Source organism: Coregonus lavaretus, assembly GCF_964263955.1.
Source record: "Coregonus lavaretus genome assembly, chromosome: 7".
Taxonomy (NCBI): domain Eukaryota; kingdom Metazoa; phylum Chordata; class Actinopteri; order Salmoniformes; family Salmonidae; genus Coregonus; species Coregonus lavaretus.
The window spans coordinates 52349648-52369447 of record NC_139994.1 but is presented as its reverse complement, the minus strand read 5'-3'; the positions used below and the strand labels follow the sequence as shown (position 1 = coordinate 52369447).

At 46.4% G+C, this 19800-nt stretch overlaps 1 protein-coding gene across 1 annotated transcript; it reads left to right on the top strand.

The window, feature by feature from the left end:
• Positions 1-1420: 1420 nt before the first annotated feature.
• On the top strand, positions 1421-19181 carry hdlbpb (high density lipoprotein binding protein b). Its single transcript, XM_084166186.1, has 28 exons — positions 1421-1505; positions 2675-2754; positions 3237-3330; positions 3604-3758; positions 3856-4074; positions 4306-4512; positions 5026-5241; positions 5960-6166; positions 6307-6414; positions 8390-8494; positions 8986-9064; positions 9196-9335; positions 9452-9556; positions 9654-9767; positions 9857-9943; positions 10141-10272; positions 10431-10649; positions 11014-11235; positions 11591-11809; positions 12823-12973; positions 15419-15549; positions 15663-15767; positions 16082-16216; positions 16299-16442; positions 17691-17870; positions 18131-18247; positions 18438-18584; positions 18703-19181. The coding sequence occupies exons 3-28, from the start codon at positions 3255-3257 to the stop codon at positions 18793-18795; spliced, it is 3813 nt and encodes a 1270-aa protein (XP_084022312.1). The 5' UTR covers positions 1421-1505; positions 2675-2754; positions 3237-3254; the 3' UTR covers positions 18796-19181.
• Positions 19182-19800: the final 619 nt, after the last annotated feature.

Below are 19800 nucleotides of genomic sequence, written 5' to 3'. Positions count from 1 at the left end.
GGAGGACTAAAAGTGCCACAATTAAATAAATAAATACACCATTAAATAATTACTTAAATGTGTCATTAATTAATTAAAATTAGAATTAAATACATAAATGTGTTATTAAATGTGTCATTAATTAATTCAAATACCGATTCATTTTATGTAAAATACATATATAATAATTTCACTATTTACATTTACATTTCATGGTCCTGCGTTGGAGTGCTTCCTGAATTACTTAAAACTGTCAAACTGACCCATCAAAAGTTGGTAGGCGGAACCTAACGCCTGATTGGTTACCCTCTGCATCAAGCCAAGACAAATCAATTCCGGATAATGTCAGCAGGTCCTGCTTCTACATCCTCTGCTAAGTTTAAAATGTCTCTAACCAACTCCCTGGAAAGTTCACGGAGATCCTCCATTGTCTCTATCCAGGTTGGCCTACTCTACTTCAGACCAAAGCAATGGATCAGACTAGATTCGCGTTAGCCCCGCCCACTGACTTTGATGGGTCAGTTTGACAGTTTTAAGTAATTCATGAATCACTGCAATGCAGGATCATGAAATGTAAATGTAAATAGTGAAATAATTATATATGTATTTTACATAAAATGAATCGGTATTTGAATTAATTAATGATACATTTAATTACACATTTATGTATTTAATTCTAATTTTAATTAATTAATGACACATTTAAGTAATTATTTAATGGTGTATTTATTTATTTAATTGTGGCACTTTTAGTCCTCCATACTATTCATGTATGCAGTTTGTGTTTAAAATTAAAGATTGCATACAATGAATGAGAAGTAGATCCGGTCAATTACATGGCAATCTGAAAAGTTGCTACATTTTCAGAAGGTGGAGGCAAAGCATCTCTTCATAAAGTGCTGTGGGATTTGTGCATTTTCCTAATCATTAATAATTCGATCAGATCAATTGGGTCATTTTATTCTATATGCAATGGCTATTTTATGAATGGAGAGAGAAAATGCATTACGTAGCCTAGTACGTATGTAATGCATTTTTCCATTGCATAGAATAAAATACGTAGTTAGGCAGAGAACGCTCTATTTAACTAGGGTAGCTACTCCTGCCGCGAGAAGATACTGCGGCTTTTCAGTGGTGAGGGAGTGGTGTTTTCTTTGGGGTTGACGTTGTGTGCGTGAAAGGAAAAGTCTAAATGGCATCCTTGGGACGTCCCAACTCTGACGTCACCCCATTGAAGTTTAAATTTAAAACGTTACGGTTAGGGTTATGGTTCAAGGGGTTAGTGTTAGTGTTAGGATAAGGTTTATGGTAAGGGTTAGGGCAAGGGTTAGGTTTAGGGCAAGGGTAGGGGTAAGGTTAGGGTTAAGGTAGGGACGTCCCAAGGATTGCAGATAGCACTAACCGTTCGTGAAACCCCTCCGCCGCTAGGTGAAACGCTTTCAGACCAATCAGTGGTTGAATGTGTGAGGGAGCGTGTGTTTACATCACCTGTCAAATTGATGAGTATTTAAATTTCGACTTACAAGGTACGATTACTTACACGTTAAAATATGTGTGTTGTTATACAATATGTCATTTCAATGTAAGAGATTGCAAGTATTGTGGAGAACATGATCACAACAACGTACAGTAGCTAGAAAATGTGTAACAACAACAGCTAGAGTTAGCAGTACAGCTAGCGATGCAAAATACTGTTACCGCTATCTGGCTGGCTAGTTAGCTAATGTTAGCTAGCTAATCCATATGCATTATAGCTGGCTTGTTAGCCGATTATCAGTCAACGTTAGCCAGTCAGCCACACTGTTAGTTAGCTGAATGCCTAACGTTAGCTACAGTAGCTAGCTTATGTTCATTATGTAGCTAGTAAGCTAGCTACTGTAGCTAGCTACCTAGCACAAAATTGGCTAGCTATCATAGATGAAACAATAAATGCTTAGTTATGCGCATTATTCAGCACTGTACTAGTTCACTACCCACTCTACCTGTGTGTGTGTGTTTTACACGTAGTGAACAATGTGTTGTTGTTTGTTAACTCTGTTTGCATGTCAACAATGCTGTTGATCAGATTTAAGTTTAAAGCTCAGAGCAGTGTGTGTGTGTGTGCGCGCGAGCATGCTTGTATGCTGTGTGTGTGTGTGTGTGTGTGTGTGTGTGTGTGTGTGTGTGCGTGTACTGTGAGTCTCATCCCAACGGGAGGTAGTCGGTGCTCCTTTCTGCTCACAGGCAGAGGGTCCAATTAGGCCGTCAGGTCTTCAGGGCACACACACACACACACACACACACACACACACACAGGTGTCCAGGGAAGGGACCAGAACAGGAGGAGAAGAGAGAGGGAGTCTATCCATAGTACCATCTATTTACTCCTGCTGCTGCTAGCCCCTGGACATGAACCACCACAGCAGGGGCCTGGGCCCTACCCTTGAGGGCTAGCAAAGTCACTGGGGCTGGGGGGTGAGGTAGCTTGTTGTTTTGGTGTGAGGGAGAGATAAAAAGATAACGAGAGGGAGGGGAAGGAAAGAAGGGGGATGGGGTAGAAGAGGGGAGTAAGCCAGAGAGAAAGGTGAAAGGTGTGTTTGATAAATATTTGCTTGTCAGTGTTTTCCCCTCTGTGTTTGTTAGTAATGTTTTGACCAGCCCCCACACTGTGCTTTTGGTTCTTCTATCCTCTGTATGTCTCTGTCTTTCCCTCCAGGACCAAACCCACAGACTCTCACTGAAGCGATTACGGTAGCCACCAACAGGACGGACTCTCTGGTAACTGACCTTTTGCAGGTGAGTGCGGGTCTCTCTGGCCAGGAAAGGTGGATAGCTATTTGCACAAAGTTTAAATGCATGTCTTCCATTATATGTTATCTCTGTATTTCCTTCACGAGATCGAAACCGTACTCTGTTGTAACTCAAGGTTTAGCCTGTAGATGTGTTTTAGTTGATGTATTTTCCATCAAGGTGTGTGTGGTTTTAATTGGTGCTGAACCACTACCCTAGTGGGAGTCGCTCTCTCTTCTGGGACTAGAAACCCACTGAGGATATAATACTGGAGAGAACAGTAGGCCTATATTATAAAGAGAGTGCAGTACATGAGGAGAGGGGTGGTCTAGAGAACACTTTATCAGGCTATTAGTGATCAAATAATTGGCTACAGTCAGTATTTATGGTGGGCTGTCACACTTGAGTAAGCAGTTTGGGATCCACAAACGTATGGCTCAGTGTTTAATACTATCCCCTTCCTGTGTCTTTTTCACCTTCTCTTCCAGTGGAATAACTCTTGAACCATGAGCTCTGTGGCTGTGTTGACCCCGGAGAGCTTTGCTGAGCACCGCAGTGGGATCAAAGACCAGGAGATGACAGGTATTATACTGATCTGGGACCAGTGGATAGACTCCTATTTATTCACCCTTATTGGAGTTGCCAACAACCGGATGCATATTTGAATGCAACCTTTGGACAAGAAAACGCATTTAGGCTTTAGCTAAGTCTGTATGGATTTTGGATTGTGTTTTGTGTGACGGTTTGGCTTTTTCTGCCTTTGAGGTTGCATGAATCTCTCTTTCGGCCTTTTTCTACCTCTCTGTTTCCATGTCTCTGTCTCTCTCCATCCGTCCACCCCTCCCCTCCTTCAAGGTGGTGTACCCGAGGATGAAGCCTATATCCCCACCTACCTGGAGGCCTTCCCTCCCCTCCCTGAGAATAAGGGCGCTCCGGGGGACAAGTCTGGAGAGCCTGCCGGGGTGTGGGGCTCCAAGATCAGACCCATCAAAGCCTCTGTCATCACCCAGGTAACGCGCACATTCGCACAAGCACACGTGTACACACGGTCTGTTTTGGCCTCACCGTCACACCACCTTCTCGTTCCTCCCCCTCTCCTTCTCCCAGGTGTTCAACGTACCCCTGGAGGAGCGGCGCTACAAGGACAACAGCCAGTTTGGCGACGGGGGCGAGGAGGCCAAGGTGTGCCTGGACATCATGCAGCGGACGGGGGCTCACATCGAGCTGTCGCTGGCCAAGGACCAGGGCCTCTCCATCATGGTCACTGGGAAACTGGACTCTGTCATGAAGGCCCGCAAGGAGATCGTGGCTCGGCTGCAGACACAGGTTCAGATTTTAGTTCTTCTATTTTCTCCTTTTGTTTATGAACCCAATCGCCATCCCCAGGTGCAGAACTTTATAAATGCTCTCAATGTTCAGATTAGGGTTGGACGGTATATCGATGTAATATCAATCATATTTATCGTTATTGCGATATACATTCGCGTTTATCTCTCTCCATCCATCCCCTCTCCCCTCTCCCCTCCCTCCACCCATCCTCCCCTCCCTTGTTCCCAGGCTTCGGCCACGGTGGCCATCCCCAAGGAGCACCACCGATTTGTGATCGGTAAGAACGGTGAGAAACTCCAGGAGCTGGAGCTGAAGACAGCCAGTAAGATCGCCATCCCCCGATCTGACGACCCCAGCCTCAACATCAGGATCACAGGCACCAAGGAGGGCATCGAGAAGGCTCGTCACGAGATACTGCTGATATCAGCCGAACAGGTCAGAGGGGGCCAGGGGTCAAAGTGCTGGTGATGATGATTATGAAGATGCTTCGGTTTTCAACAATATGTTAATTCTTTTTATATACTAATTATTAGGGCCAGGACGATGCCAATATCGCGACACTCGTTAGTATCCTGGCAAGGGGAAAAAAACACGAAGTGGCTTTAACTTCTTTAGGAAAACAGCCCTAATGTTGGAAACAAACATCATTATGTTGTCATCCAGAGTCACATTTATTTATTTTCCAAGCTATAGCACACACTATCTTACATACAGCAGGTTTTTAAAGGACAAAAAGAGTTTGGTCCGCTTTGTGTTTTTATTTTTGCCATGGAAAAAATATTGCGATACTGGTATCATCACAGCCCTACTAATGATATGGCATGAAACCCAAACAAAAAGACCCAGATTGATATGGTTATGTATGGTGTAGATATGATATGTGTGTGTGTGTGTGTGTCAGATGCAATACTTGATCGTTTCTATATTTCTCCATCTCCTGTCCTCCAGGACAAGCGAGCAGTGGAGCGTCTCTCCCTGGAGAAGGTGTTCCATCCGTTCATCGCCGGGGCCCACAACCGTCTGGTCCAGGAACTGTGCCAGGAGACGGGGGCCCGCATCAGTATCCCCCCGCCCAGCCTGCACAAGGACGAGATCGTCATCACCGGGGAGAAGGAGGCTGTCGCCCTCGCCATCAGCCGCATACGGGCCATCTACGACGAGAAGGTGTGTGTGTGAGAGAGAGAGAGCTGACCCGAACTTGACGTCACCACATAATATCTAAGCAAATGTATCACTGAATGACATTGGCTTACCTTTTGTCACTGTTTGATGTCAAAGTTGGGTTTGAGAGGGAGCGGGTTGCTTAGGAACCACAATAAAAAAACCTACACAGGCATGCTAGCTATCCACTGTAGGAACCTACAAAACAGCAGGAAGTAGTCAGTCAGTCATAGAACATCAACACAAATGGATTTTTCTCCCTCTATGTGCCTGTGTGTGCACGCCTGTTCAAAACGCACCAGCCTGGGGGTGTTGTGGTTGATGCTGGTCTGTATGGATCTGTGTGTCTTCGTCTGTTTCTGTGAAACTGTGTCTGTGTTAGACAATAGAGGTTCATGGTGAGGGATGGAGGGAGGGATGGATGGAGAGAACCATGGAGAGGGATACATTGTGGAGCTGTAGTGGGTTGATGATACAGAGCAGGCAGAGATAATGGGTGTGGATTCTAGTGGAATAGAAAGACAACAAGATGGGAATGCTAATGTTATTTTACTGCATAAAACTGTACTGTATCTGAGACTAGCTCTCTCTCTCTCACACGCACACTTCGTCTCTCTTTTATCTGTCACTCTCAATCTCTTTCCTTTCTCCTCTGTCACCCCTCCATTTTCCTCCCCCTCACCTCCCTCTTCCTCCCCCTCTCCTTCCCTCCATCCTCCAGAAGAGAAAGACCACCACCATCTCAGTGGAGGTGAAGAAGTCGCAGCATAAGTACATTGTGGGACCTAAAGGCAACAGCCTGCATGAGATCATGGAGACCACAGGGGTTTCTGTGGAGATGCCCCCGCTGGACTCCGGCTCGGAGACTATCATCCTGAGGGGCGAGCCGGACAAGCTGGGACCTGCACTCACACAGGTCTATGCCAAGGTGATTGGAGGAGAAGGAGGAAGTGGGAGAGGAGAGGAGTAATTATCTTGTTTGCTGATTGGTTGTCTGGTACACTATGTGAGAGAGAGAGAGCTATACAGCGTGTGCGTGTCTGATCCCAATTGCCTCTCTGTCTGCAGGCCAAGAGTGTGATGGTGGTGGAGGTGACGGCCCCGGCCTGGCTCCATCGCTTCATCATCGGAAAGAAGGGACAGAACATCGGACGCATCACACAGCAGCTACCCAAGGTGAGAGAGAGAGATGAAAGGAGGGACTGATGGGGGCAGAGAGGGAGAGAGAGATGAAATTATTCAAAATAAAATTGGAGAGCGAGGCGGGATAGGGGGAGAGATGGAGGGTTGTGGCGAAATATTTGGTTGTGGCCAGAAACATGACTTTATACAGTACCAGTCAAAATTCTGGACACACCTACTCATTCAAGGGTTTTTCTTTATTTTTTACTATTTTCTACAGTGTACAATAATAGTGAAGACCTCAGAACTATGAAATGACACATGGAATCATGTAGTAACCAATTTTAGATTCTTCAAAGTAGCCACCCTTTGCCTTGATGACAGCTTTGCACACTCTTGGCATTTTCTCAACCAGCTTCACCTGGAATGCTTTTCCAACAGTCTTGAAGGAGTTCCCACATATTCTGAGCACTTGTTGGCTGCTTTTCCTTCACTCTGGGGTCCAACTCATCCCAAACCATCTCACTTGAGTTGAGGTCGGGTGATTGTGGAGGCCAGGTCATCTGATGCAGCACTCCATCACTCTCCTTCTTGGTCAAATAGCCCTTACACAGCCTGAAGGTGTGTTGGGTCATTGTCCTGTTGAAAAACAAATGATAGTCCCACTAAGCGCAAACCAGATGGGATGGCGTGTCGCTGCAGAATGCTGTGGTAGCCATGCTGGTTAAGTGTGCCTTGAATTCTAAATAAATCACGACAGTGTCACCAGCAAAGCACCATCACACCTCCTCCTCCATGCTTCACGGTGGGAACCACACATGCGGAGATCATTCGTTCACCTACTCTGCGTCTCACAAAGACATGGCGGTTGGAACCAAAAATCTCCAATTTGGACCAGACCAAAGGACAGATTTCCACCAGTCTAATGTCCATTGCTCGTGTTTCTTGGCCCAAGCAAGACTCTTCTTCTTATTGGTGTCCTTTAGTAGTGGTTTCTTTGCAGCAATTCGACCATGAAGGTCTGATTCATGCAGTCTCCTCTGAACAGTTGATGTTGAGATGTGTCTGTTACTTAAACTCTGTGAAGCATTTTTTTTGGGCTGCAATCTGAGGTGCAGTTAACTCTAATTAACTTATCCTCTGCAGCAGAGGTAACTCTGGGTCTTCCTTTCCTGTGGCGGTCCTCATGAGCCAGTTTCATCATAGCGCTTGATGGTTTTTGCGACTGCACTTGAAAAAACTTTCAAAGTTCTTGAAATTTTCCGTATTGACCTACCTTCATGTCTTAAAGTAATGATGGACTGTCGTTTCTCTTTACTTATTTGAGCTGTTCTTGCCATAATATGGACTTGGTCTTTTACCAAATAGGGCTATATTCTGTATACCCCCCCTACCTTGTCACAACACAACTGATTGGCTCAAACGCATGAAGAAGGAAAGAAATTCCACAAATATTAACTTTTAACAAGGCACACCTGTTAATTGAAATGCATTCCAGGTGACTACCTCATGAAGCTGGTTGAGAGAATGCCAAGAGTGTGCAAAGCTGTCATCAAGGCAAAGGATGGCTACTTTGAAGAATCTCAAATATAAAATATATTTTGATTTGTTTATTTAATAGTTTTGATGTCTTCACTATTATTCTACAATGTTGAAAATAATAAAAATAAAGAAAAACCCTTGAATGAGTAGGTGTGTCCAAACTTTTGACTGGTACTGTATATTTAGGTGGTCAACAACAACAACAATAACACCACATACCCGCCTGGGAAATGCTTGGCTCAGACACATGTTTGTCAGTAGCTCTACTAGTCTGACCTAGGGTACACCCTATCTCTATATAGTGCACTACTTATGGATTACTTTGAAAAAGCCTGATATACCTGCTGCTCTCCAGGGATTGGAGCTCTTTATGTCCCTAGCTACATTGAGACACACTTAGCTCACTGAGCTGACATATGGAGGGTGCCAGAACCAGATGACCCCTTTAAGTGGCTTGACCCCTGACCTTTAACCCCTGTGTGTTTAGGTTCACATTGAGTTCACAGACGGCGAGGAGCGGATCTGCCTGGAGGGCCCCACGGAGGAGGTGGAACAGGCCCAGGTTCAGATACAAGACATCATCAGAGACCTGGTGAGTTTGAGCCCCACCGCAGAGCTGCATGACAGCACCTAGTTCCCACCGCAGAGCTGCATGACAGCACCTAGTTCCCACCGCAGAGCTGCATGACAGCACCTTGTTCCCACCGCAGAGCTGCATGACAGCACCTTGTTCCCACCGCAGAGCTGCATGACAGCACCTTGTTCCCACCGCAGAGCTGCATGACAGCACCTTGTTCCCACCGCAGAGCTGCATGACAGCACCTTGTTCCCACCGCAGAGCTGCATGACAGCACCTTGTTCCAACTGCAGAGCTGCATTTTAACATCTCACTCTCACACACACAACTGATCAATATTGATTTATCGCTCAATAAGTTTTGTTCAAATGACATCAGCCCAGTCTTAACCCTCCAAAGAGCAAGTACAGGCAACCGTAGCAAAGAGAAACTCCCTAGATATGAGGACATCTTGCAAGGAACGAGACCATCTACTCTAACATGTAACCCTGTTTCCTTGTGTTAAGCTGGTGAGGATGGACTACACTGAGGTCAACATAGACCAACGCTTTCACAGACACCTCATCGGCAAGAACGGCGCCAACAGTGAGTACACACACCCGCACACACACACCCAGACCCACACACACACACACCCACACACACACACACACACACACACACACACACACACTTTAAATTATATAGTAATGTAAATCCCATGCTGTATTTTTCAGTTAACCGGATCAAAGAGCAGTACAAGGTGTCGGTGTGGATCCCCCAGGAGCCGGATCGAAGCGGCCTGGTCCGGATCGAGGGGGACCCCAAGGGGGTGCAGCTGGCACGCAGGGAGCTGATAGAGATGGTACAGAGGATGGTGAGAACAGGGGGTAGTAGGGGGGTGCCAACCTCTCCTATTAATTTGGGATAATGGCCTGGCAACTTGGATGAAGTCCATATTCAGTGGTGACAACTGTCCTTTTCCCTGGGCAGGAGAATGAGCTTACAAAAGACTTGATTGTGGAGCAGAAGTTCCACCGCACCATCATCGGCCAGAAGGGAGAGAAGATCAAAGAGGTTCGGGATAAGTTCCCAGAGGTAACAAGGTTCTATTTTTTTTGTCCCTTTATGATGTTAGGAATATAACTTCCCATTCTAGTGTAAAATCAGACTTATTTTGGACGCTCTCTTTCAGGTCATGATCAATTTCCCCGACCCGGCTCAGAAGAGTGACATTGTGCAGCTGAGAGGGCCCAAGAACGAGGTGGAGAAATGTGCCAAGTTTCTGGCAAAACTCATCGCAGACCTGGTACGACCTCACTGATTCATGCATTACTTCCTGTTTACAATGGACTACTTCTTGGTTACTCACCTCTCCTTTGTTTTTCTCTCTCTCAGATAGAGAACAGCTTCTCACTCTCCGTCCCCATCTTCAAACAGTTCCACAAAAACATCATCGGCAAAGGAGGTGCCAACATCAAAAAGGTGAGAGATTACATTTGTGTGAAGTCAAAAAGCTGGATTTGAAGAGTAGGACAAAATATTGGTCTATCTTGATAGTATCCATATATACAGAGAAGATTTTCAATATAGGTTATCGGTTACAAGTTTGCCGTTCTTATGACGTGTGTGTGTGTGTGTGTGTGTCTCTGCGTGTGTGTGTATGTGCGTGAGTCTCACAGATCCGTGAGGAGACCACCACTAAGATTGACCTGCCTACAGAGAACAGTAACAGTGAGATGATAGTGATCACTGGGAGGAAGAACCACTGTGAAGCAGCCAGAGACAAGATCCTAGCCATCCAGAGAGAACTGGTGAGAGAACACTGTGTGTGCATCTCTCTGTCTCTCTGTCTCTGTGTGTTTCTCCCTTGTCTCTTGCTGATTCTACTTTTATTTATATCTCTCTGTTTCGCTCTCTCTGTTTTGATGATTCAACCATTCCCCCTCCCTCCCTTCCTTTCTCTCTCCAGGCCAACATCAAGGAGTCAGAGGTGACCATCCCAGCCAAGCTCCACAACTCTCTGATAGGCTCTAAGGGCTGCCTGGTGCGGGCCATCATGGAGGACTGTGGCGGGGTGCACATCCACTTCCCCTCCGAGGGCTCTGGGTCAGACAGGGTGACCATCAGAGGGCCCGTCGTAGAGGTAGAGAGGGCCAAGAGACAGCTACTACAACTGGCTGAAGAGAAGGTGAGGGAGGGAAGGAGGGAGAGGAGGGAGGGAGGGAGAGGAGGGAGGGGGAGGAGGGAGGGAGAGGAGGGAGGGAGGGAGAGGAGGGAGGGAGGGAGAGGAGGGAGGGAGAGGAGGGAGGGAGGGAGGAAGGGGGAAGGGGGGACAGAAGAGGTGGAGAGGGCCAAGAGACAGCTGCTGAAGGTGAGGGAGGAGGAGGGAACGGAGAAATAGCAGGCAGGTCTGTCCCCCACTGCTTAAAGAATTAGGCAGAATGTGGAAGTATTGGTTTCACATTTTTGGGTTTGATTGAATAGCACGAGTCTCTTACACCTCTCCTTTTTTCCTTTCCTCTCTTTCTCTCCTCTTTCTGCTCGTTTTACAGCAAGTGAACAACTTCACGGCGGAGCTGCAGGCCAAGCCGGAGTACCACAAGTTCCTGATTGGAAAGGGCGGGGTCAACATCCGTCGTGTGCGGGACAGGACGGGCGCTCGCATCATCTTCCCGTCTCCAGACGAGCCGGAGCAGGAGCTCATCACCATCGTAGGCAGGGAGGAGGCCGTCAGACTAGCCCAGAAAGAACTGGAGACACTCGTCAAAAACCTGGTACTAGTCCGGATGATTTTTGTTGAACAGAGTCATGCTCGATAGGGAGAAACAGAAGCAAGAGCTTTAAACAGAGGAGCTAGTCGAGTACCTTAACATGTTCAAGAGAGATATGAAACTGTGGATATTAACAGGATATAGAAAGGGAAGTTGAAATTATTTTGGAAAGAGCTTTTATTGATTTGAATGCATTATATATATTTTTTTGTTTGTCTTTAATTTACAAAGCTCAGCGGCGTGCTAACTACATTATTTTTCTACCCCTCTGTCTTACTGATCCCCCATCTTCCTCCTCTCCCTCATATTCCTTCCTCCTCCTCCCTGTCCCTTCTCCTCCCTCCCCGCTCTCTCTCAGGATGACATGGTGGAGGACAGCATGGTTGTGGAGACGCGGCACCACCGGCACTTTGTCTGCCGGCGGGGCCAGGTGTTGAGGGAACTGGCGGAGGAATACGGCGGCGTGGCGGTCAGCTTCCCCCGCACCGGGACTCACAGCGACCGCATCACACTGAAGGGGGCCAAGGACTGTGTGGAGGCAGCCAAACTAAGAATTCAGGAGATCATAGAGGATCTGGTAGGTACTAGGTTGGTGTGTGTTGGGAGGGAGTGTGTGTGGGGGTCTGGGGTTGTGTGTTCGATTTATGTTTATAATGTGTTCTGAAGTGTGTAGCCTTGATTGATTTAAACTCAAGCCGATATGTAAAATAGTTGGTAATACCACATGAACGACAACTCAGTACAGTAGCAAACAGGGGTTTTGTTGCCCGTTGTCTGATGGATAGCATGACAGACTTTATCTGCCTCTGTCATCATAATGGTCAAGTTCCTCCCCGATTTTACAGATCATACAATGCCTGGATAGGTAATTTAATATATCAGCTAACCAAATGAAATGATTTTTATCAGGATCCCCATTGGCCAATGGCGGCAGCTAGTCTTCCTGGGGTCCGACATATAAGGAGAAAGACATTACAGACAAAAAGACTACAATTGACACATTTAAAACATGAACATAGACATTACAGACATACATTTAAAACATGAACATAGACATTACAGACATACATTTAAAACATGAACATAGACATTACAGACATACATTTAAAACATGAACATAGACATTACAGACATACATTTAAAACATGAACATAGACATTACAGACATACAGTGCATTCGGAAAGTATTCAAACCCCTTCCCTTTTTCCACATTTTGTTACATTACAGCCTTATTCTAAAATGGATTAAATAGAAACATTTCCTCATCAATCTACACACAATACCCCATAATGACAAAGCGAAAACAGGTTTTTAGAAATGTTTGCAAATGTATTACCAATAAAAAACAGCTACCTTATTTACATAAGTATTCAGACCCGTTGCTATGACTCGAAATTGAGCTCAGGTTTAACTACAACTAAAGACACAAGTTTACACATTTTAAATGTTATAGCAATCTGATGCCTGACTGCACAGTTGATGACGTGGCACGTAACCCTTGGTTGATGCAATGCAACGCCTGCGCATCTAGTCGTGCAGGCACTCGACCATTGTGTAGTCTGTTTTGATGACCATCTTCCTCCCTCCAGGAGGCCCAGGTGAGTGTGGAGGTGGCGGTCCCCCAGCGGTACCACAGGGCTGTGATGGGTCCTAAAGGCTGCAGGATCCAGCAGATCACCAGAGACCACGAGGTGCAGGTCAAGTTCCCAGAGAGAGACGACAATGCCAACAACACAGCAGGTCAGCCAAGGGGGTCTAGACACCATTTTACATCAGTTAACCCCCTAAGGTTGATGTATGCCCCCCTGGGGAAATCGAATTAGCATAAAACAACAATCCCCATATAAATCGGTCAGTTTAAGCTAGAGATATCTGTTTTTTTTGCATTGGCTGCGTCTCAATCCACCGCATCCGTCGATGTCGCACTTCCGCATCTGCGGTGAAACGTGACCGAGCTAGAGCGGTGTTTCTCAGACCATGAGACATCTCTCTATGGAAAGATGTGACTCTACCGTTTTGCTCTACGACCCCCACAAGCGTCTTGGGACTCGTCTGAAGTCGGTACAGCCGATCTGACAACTTCTGTCAGTAGCGTCCGAACAGTTTTGGCTACACACTTAAGGAATACCTGGGATAGGATAAAGTAATCCTTCTACCCCCCCCCCCCCCCAAAAAAAAATAATAAAAAATAAAAAAAATTTGTAAAGTGGTTATCCCACTGGCTATAGGGTGAATGCACCAATTTGTAAGTCGCTCTGGATAAGAGCGTCTGCTAAATGACGTAAATGTGCCCTTGAGCAAGGCACTTAACCCTAATTGCTCCTGTAAGTCGCTCTGGATAAGAGCGTCTGCTAAATGACTAAAATGTAAAATGTTAATGATCCCTCTGTGGAAAGGTGAGACTCTCACAAACACGTACACTACCATTCAAAAGTTTGGGGTCACTTAGAAATGTCCTTGTTTTCGAAAGAAAAGCAATATTTCTGTCCATTTATGGAATATCTACATAGGCGTACAGAGGCCCATTAACAGCAACCATCAGTCCTGTGTTCCAATGGCACGTTGTGTTTGCTAATCCAAGTTTATCATTTTTAAAGGCTAATTGATCATTAGAAAACCCTTTTGCAATTATGTTAGCACAGCTGAAAACTGTTGTGCTGATTAAAGAAGCAATAAAACTGGCCTTCTTGAGACTAGTTGAGTATCTGGAGCATCAGCAATTGTGGGTTCGATTACAGGCTCAAAATGTCCAGAAACAAATAACTTTCTTCTGAAACTCGTCAGTCTATTCTTGTTCTGAGAAATTAAGGCTATTCCATGCGAGAAATTGCCAAGAATCTGAAGATCTCATACAACGCTGTGTACTACTTCCTTCACAGAACAGCGCAAACTGGCTCTAACCAGAATTGAAAGAGGAGTGGGAGGCCCCGGTGCACAACTGAGCAAGAGGACAAATACATTAGAGTGTCTAGTTTGAGAAACAGGCTCCTCACAGGTCCTCAACTGGCAGGTTCATTAAATAGTACCCGCAAAACACCAGTCTCAACGTCAACAGTGAAGAGGCAACTCCGGGATGCTGACCTTCTAAGCAGAGTTGCAAAGAAAAAGCCATATCTCAGACTGGCCAATAAAAATAAAAGATTAAGATGGGCAGTCTGAGATATGGCTTTTTCTTTGCAACTCTGCCTAGAAGGTCAGCATCCCGGAGTTGCCTCTTCAATGTTGACGTTGAGACTCGTGATGAGCTCCTGCTCCGGCTCGTCTGGAGACGGGAAGATGATGCGAGCGCCCGTCCTGTCCCGCACACGACGGATGTTGACCCCGCCCTTTCCAATCAGGAACTTGTGGTACTCCGGCTTGGCCTGCAGCTCCACCGTGAAGTTGTTCACTTGCTGTAAAACGAGCAGAAAGAGGAGAGAAAGAGAGGAAAGGAAAAAGGAGAGGTGTAAGACTCAAAACTTTTGAACGGTAGTGTACATGTTGTTTGTTTTGCATTAGGATGCCCACAGGCCTCACAAGACTCATCTGAAGGTCCCCCGGTACCAGTTGAAAAAATGAATGGAAGATACAGTATATGGAGACTGTTTAGTGCAAAAAATAAGGGGTTAAAAACATGTAAAACGATAACAAATGTTTCCTGATCTTTCTTATCTCTCAAAAATAGGACAGACACTTCAAAACAAACTTCCTTTAGATTTTTGTTTGGGGGGGGGCTATCTGTTGTTCCATGTAGTGAATCTCTTATTCAATGCATTTGTATTGGTTAATAGCAATAAGGCCCCAAAACAATTGTAATCAAAACAAATATTAACTTTTAAGAAGGCACACCTGTTAATTGAAATGCATTTCAGGTGACTACCTCATGAAGCTGGTTGAGAGAATGCCAAGAGTGTGCAACGCTGTCATCAAGGCAAAGGGTGGCTACTTTGAAGAATCTAAAATCTAAAATATATTTTGATTTGTTTAACACTTTTTTGGTTACTACATGATTCCATATGTGTTATTTCATAGTTCTGATGTCTTCACCATTATTCTACAATGTAGAAAATAGTAAAAATATAGAAAAACCCATGAATGAGTAGGTGTGTCCAAATTTTTAACTGGTACTGTATATATTTGTTTTATACTTCAAGGGGTCTCAAAATTCAAAATGAAAGTGTTCTTGTTGCCATGGTGACGCCGCAGGTCAGGAGCCCCCTCCCCCTCGGGAGAACGGTGACGCCAGCCCGGAGTCGGAGTTTGTCCTTCGCAAGTGTGACATCATCACCATCTCGGGGCGGACGGAGAAGTGTGAGCTGGCAAAGATTGCCCTACTGGTAGAAACTGTCGCTTTTCTTTCTATTTTAAGATGTTCACTTTTCACATTCTGTTGGGAGAGGGCTGTGTCCATATTCTTTTCTCACTCTCTCTCCTTTCACCCTCCCTCCAGGCTCTGGTCCCAGTCACAGAGGATGTTAAGGTGTCCTTTGAGCTGCACCGTTACATCATTGGTCAGAAGGGCAGTGGCATCAGGAAGATGATGGAGGAGTACGAGGTATGGCGCTCCATGTCGCTCCTCTGGTGGACATATAGAATTACAGCACTGCCGTTCAATCTTTATTGCCGCACACTGCATTTGATCATCATAGCACTTTTGTAAACCAAACTACTGTCATCCCTGATTCAATTCTGCAAATAATGTATATTTTAGGACAATAACTCAAACGTTAAATTGGTCTTGATCAGATTGCCATCAAAGGATGCCAAAAGCAATAGTTATTCTACTGTGCCTGTTCTAAGAAACCATGGGAAAATCCGACTAAATTTGACTCTGTACTGTAACTCCCTGTGTGGAACTGGTGTGTGTAGGTGAACATCTGGGTGCCCCAGCCGGAGCAGCTGTCAGACGTGATCAAGGTGACAGGTCAGGTGGCCAACGTAGAGCGGGCCAAGCTAGGCCTGCTGGAGAGGGTCAAAGAACTACAGGCTGAACAGGAGGACAGGGTAGGAACACACGCTAAATAGGGACACACACACACACACACACACACACAGTACTGACTAGTTTCTCTCTCTGTCCCTCCAGGCCTTGAGGAGCTTCAAGGTGTCCATCTCAGTAGATCCTAAGTTCCACCCCAAGATCATCGGCCGGAAGGGAGCGGTCATCTCTCAGATCCGCAAAGACCACGACGTCATCGTCCAGTTCCCTGATAAAGGGGACGAACAGCAGGTCAGGAGTGTGTGTGTCTTGCTCTGTTCTGTTGCTCTCTCTCTCTCTTCCACCACTCCCTCTCATCTTTCCTTTATCCTTTTTGTGTGTTTGCGGTTCGTCTCTCTCTTCTCGCCCCGCCCTCTTCTCCTCTGTTCTTTCTCGTGTTCCCATCCTCTCCCCTCTTGTTCCTACACTCCATACTTCCCTCCTCCCCCTAATTCTTCTCTCCATCTCTTGTGCTGTATTTCTCATTTACACATTCACTCTCTCTTATTCTCTTTCCCCCTCTTCTCCCAGGATGTGGTGGTGATCTCTCTCTGTTCTCTCTCCCAGGATGTGGTGGTGATCTCTCTCTGTTCTCTCTCCCAGGATGTGATGGTGTTCTCTCTCCTAGGATGTGATGGTGATCTCTCTCTGTTCTCTCTCCCAGGATGTGATGGTGTTCTCTCTCCCAGGATGTGATGGTGATCTCTCTCTGTTCTCTCTCCCAGGATGTGATGGTGATCTCTCTCCCAGGATGTGATGGTGATCTCTCTGTTCTCTCTCCCTGGATGTGATGGTGATCTCTCTCTGTTCTCTCTCCCTGGATGTGATGGTGATCTCTCTCTGTTATCTCTCCCAGGATGTGATGGTGATCTCTCTCTGTTCTCTCTCCCAGGATGTGATGGTGTTCTCTCTCCCAGGATGTGATGGTGTTCTCTCTCCCAGGATGTGATGGTGATCTCTCTCCCAGGATGTGATGGTGATCTCTCTCTGTTCTCTCTCCCAGGATGTGATGGTGATCTCTCTCTGTTCTCTCTCCCAGGATGTGATGGTGATCTCTCTCTGTTCTCTCTCCCAGGATGTGATGGTGTTCTCTCTCCCAGGATGTGATGGTGTTCTCTCTCCCAGGATGTGATGGTGATCTCTCTCCCAGGATGTGATGGTGATCTCTCTCTGTTCTCTCTCCCAGGATGTGATGGTGATCTCTCTCTGTTCTCTCTCCCAGGATGTGATGGTGATCTCTCTCTGTTCTCTCTCCCAGGATGTGATGGTGTTCTCTCTCCCATGGTGTGATGGTGTTCTCTCTCACAGGATGTGATGGTGTTCTCTCTCCCAGGATGTGATGGTGATCTCTCTCCCAGGATGTGATGGTGATCTCTCTCTGTTCTCTCTCCCAGGATGTGATGGTGATCTCTCTCTGTTCTCTCTCCCAGGATGTGATGGTGATCTCTCTCTGTTCTCTCCCAGGATGTGATGGTGATCTCTCTCTGTTCTCTCTCCCAGGATGTGATAGTGATCTCTGGGTATGAGCGTAACACCGAAGAGGCGCGGTCAGCCATAGAGCTGCTGGTGTCAACGCTGCAAGAGATGGTCAGCCACGACGTGCACCTGGACCCCCGCACACACGCACGCATCATCGGGGCCCGCGGCAAGGCCATCCGCAAGACCATGGAAGAGTTCAAGGTACGGGTGTGAGGGGGTGATTGAACACCAGGGTAAATTAAGGTGTCACAGGTACACACACAACATTGCAACACACAACCAACATACACATTACAAAAACAAGTTTTTACTTTTTGTTGTAGTACCTCTGGGAATCAGTTTAACTCTTATTTTGAAATGTTAACAACTACAGTATGTTGTGGATGCAAATTAAGGCGTGTTTGTGTCACACTCTGACATGGCATGGTTTGGTTTCCCTCCTCTGTCCTGTGTGTGTTTAGGTGGACATCCGGTTTCCCCAGCCGGGTTCAGAGGACCCAGGCAGGGTGACAGTGACTGGACTACCAGAGATTGTGGACAACGCCATAGACCACCTACTCAATCTGGAGGAGGAATATGTGAGTGACGGAGGGATGGATGGATACAATTATGAATATATGGAGAAAGCATGAGAAACTGTATCTCTGCCTATGCCACCATGCAAAGTCTTTCGATGACAATGTCTCTCTCTCTCTCCCCATCTCCCTCTCTCTCTCTTCCTGCTACTTCTTATTTTACTACTTCCATCTCTCCATCATCCCATGCTAGATGTTGAGTGTGACAGAGACCGAGACGATGGCTGCCTACATGAAGCCCCCGTCCCGCTATGGAGGTGGGAGAGGCGGAGGGGGTGGCGACAACAGCGGGGGGGCGGCCAAGGGCTTTGTGGTACGGGACGCCCCCTGGAACGACAAGGTGCGTGTCTGATTCTTGTCATTATACTCTGTCATCATCATCATCATCATGTAGGCCTATATCTTTGTCCCCTCATCATTAAGTTGTTCTAACGTTGTGTTGTTGTTGTGTGTCTCAGGCTCCTGATATGAGCAGTGCTGAGGACTTCCCAACCTTCGGCGCTGGCCTGGCCCCTAAACAGACCTCCGCCTGGGGTCCCAAGAAGTTTTGAGAAGAGAGGAGAGAGGAGAGAACAAACACTGGACAAATCGATACTCGCCTTCACCCCTCCGCTTCTCTCGCAGCTATTACCCTCAACCAACAACCCAGGAAGGCCAGAGGAAAAAAGAGCACATCCCCCGCTCCCCATCTCTCTCTCTCTCTCTCTCTCCTCCATCCCTCTCTCTCTCTCTTCCATCCCCCTCTCCCCATCTCTCTCTCTCTCCTCCATCCCTCTCCCCATCTCTCTCCCCTCCATCCCTCTCTCTCTCTCTTCCATCCCCCTCTCCCCATCTCCCTCTCTCTCTCTCCTCCATCCCTCTCTCTCTCTCCTCCATCCCCCTCTCCTCTCTCTCGTCAACATACAGTGAGGGAAAAAAGTATTTGATCCCCTGCTGATTTTGTACATTTGCCCACTGACAAAGAAATGATCAGTCTATAATTTTAATGGTATGTTTATTTGAACAGTGAGAGACAGAAAAAATCCAGAAAAACGCATGTCAAAAATGTTATTGATTTGCATTTTAATGAGGGAAATAAGTATTTGACCCCTCTGCAAAACATGACTTAGTATTGGTGGCAAAACCCTTGTTGGCAATCACAGAGGTCAGACATTTCTTGTAGTTGGCCACCAGGTTTGCACACATCTCAGGAGGGATTTTGTCCCACTCCTCTTTGCAGATCTTCTCCAAGTCATTAAGGTTTCGAGGCTGACGTTTGGCAACTCGAACCTTCAGCTCCCTCCACAGATTTTCTATGGGATTAAGGTCTGGAGACGGGCAAGGCCACTCCAGGACCTTTAATGTGCTTCTTCTTGAGCCACTCCTTTGTTGCCTTGGCCGTGTGTTTTGGGTCATTGTCCTGGCTGAGGGAAGGAGGTTCTCACCCAAGATTTGACGGTACATGGCCCCGTCCATCGTCCTTTTGATGCGGTGAAGTTGTCCTGTCCCCTTAGCAGAAAAACACCCCCAAAGCATAATGTTTCCACCTCCATGTTTGACTGTGGGGATGGTGTTCT

What these genes read in the sequence shown, in the direction of transcription:
- hdlbpb (XM_084166186.1), top strand. Translation starts at nt 3,255, where the DNA reads ATGAGCTCTGTGGCTGTGTTGACCCCGGAGAGCTTTGCTGAGCACCGC. An exon ending in TAGAGATGGTACAGAGGATG is followed by an intron (nt 9,336 to 9,451) that starts GTGAGAACAGGG and finishes TTCCCTGGGCAG; the next exon opens with GAGAATGAGCTTACAAAAGA. An exon ending in ATAAAGGGGACGAACAGCAG is followed by an intron (nt 16,443 to 17,690) that starts GTCAGGAGTGTG and finishes TCTCTCTCCCAG; the next exon opens with GATGTGATAGTGATCTCTGG.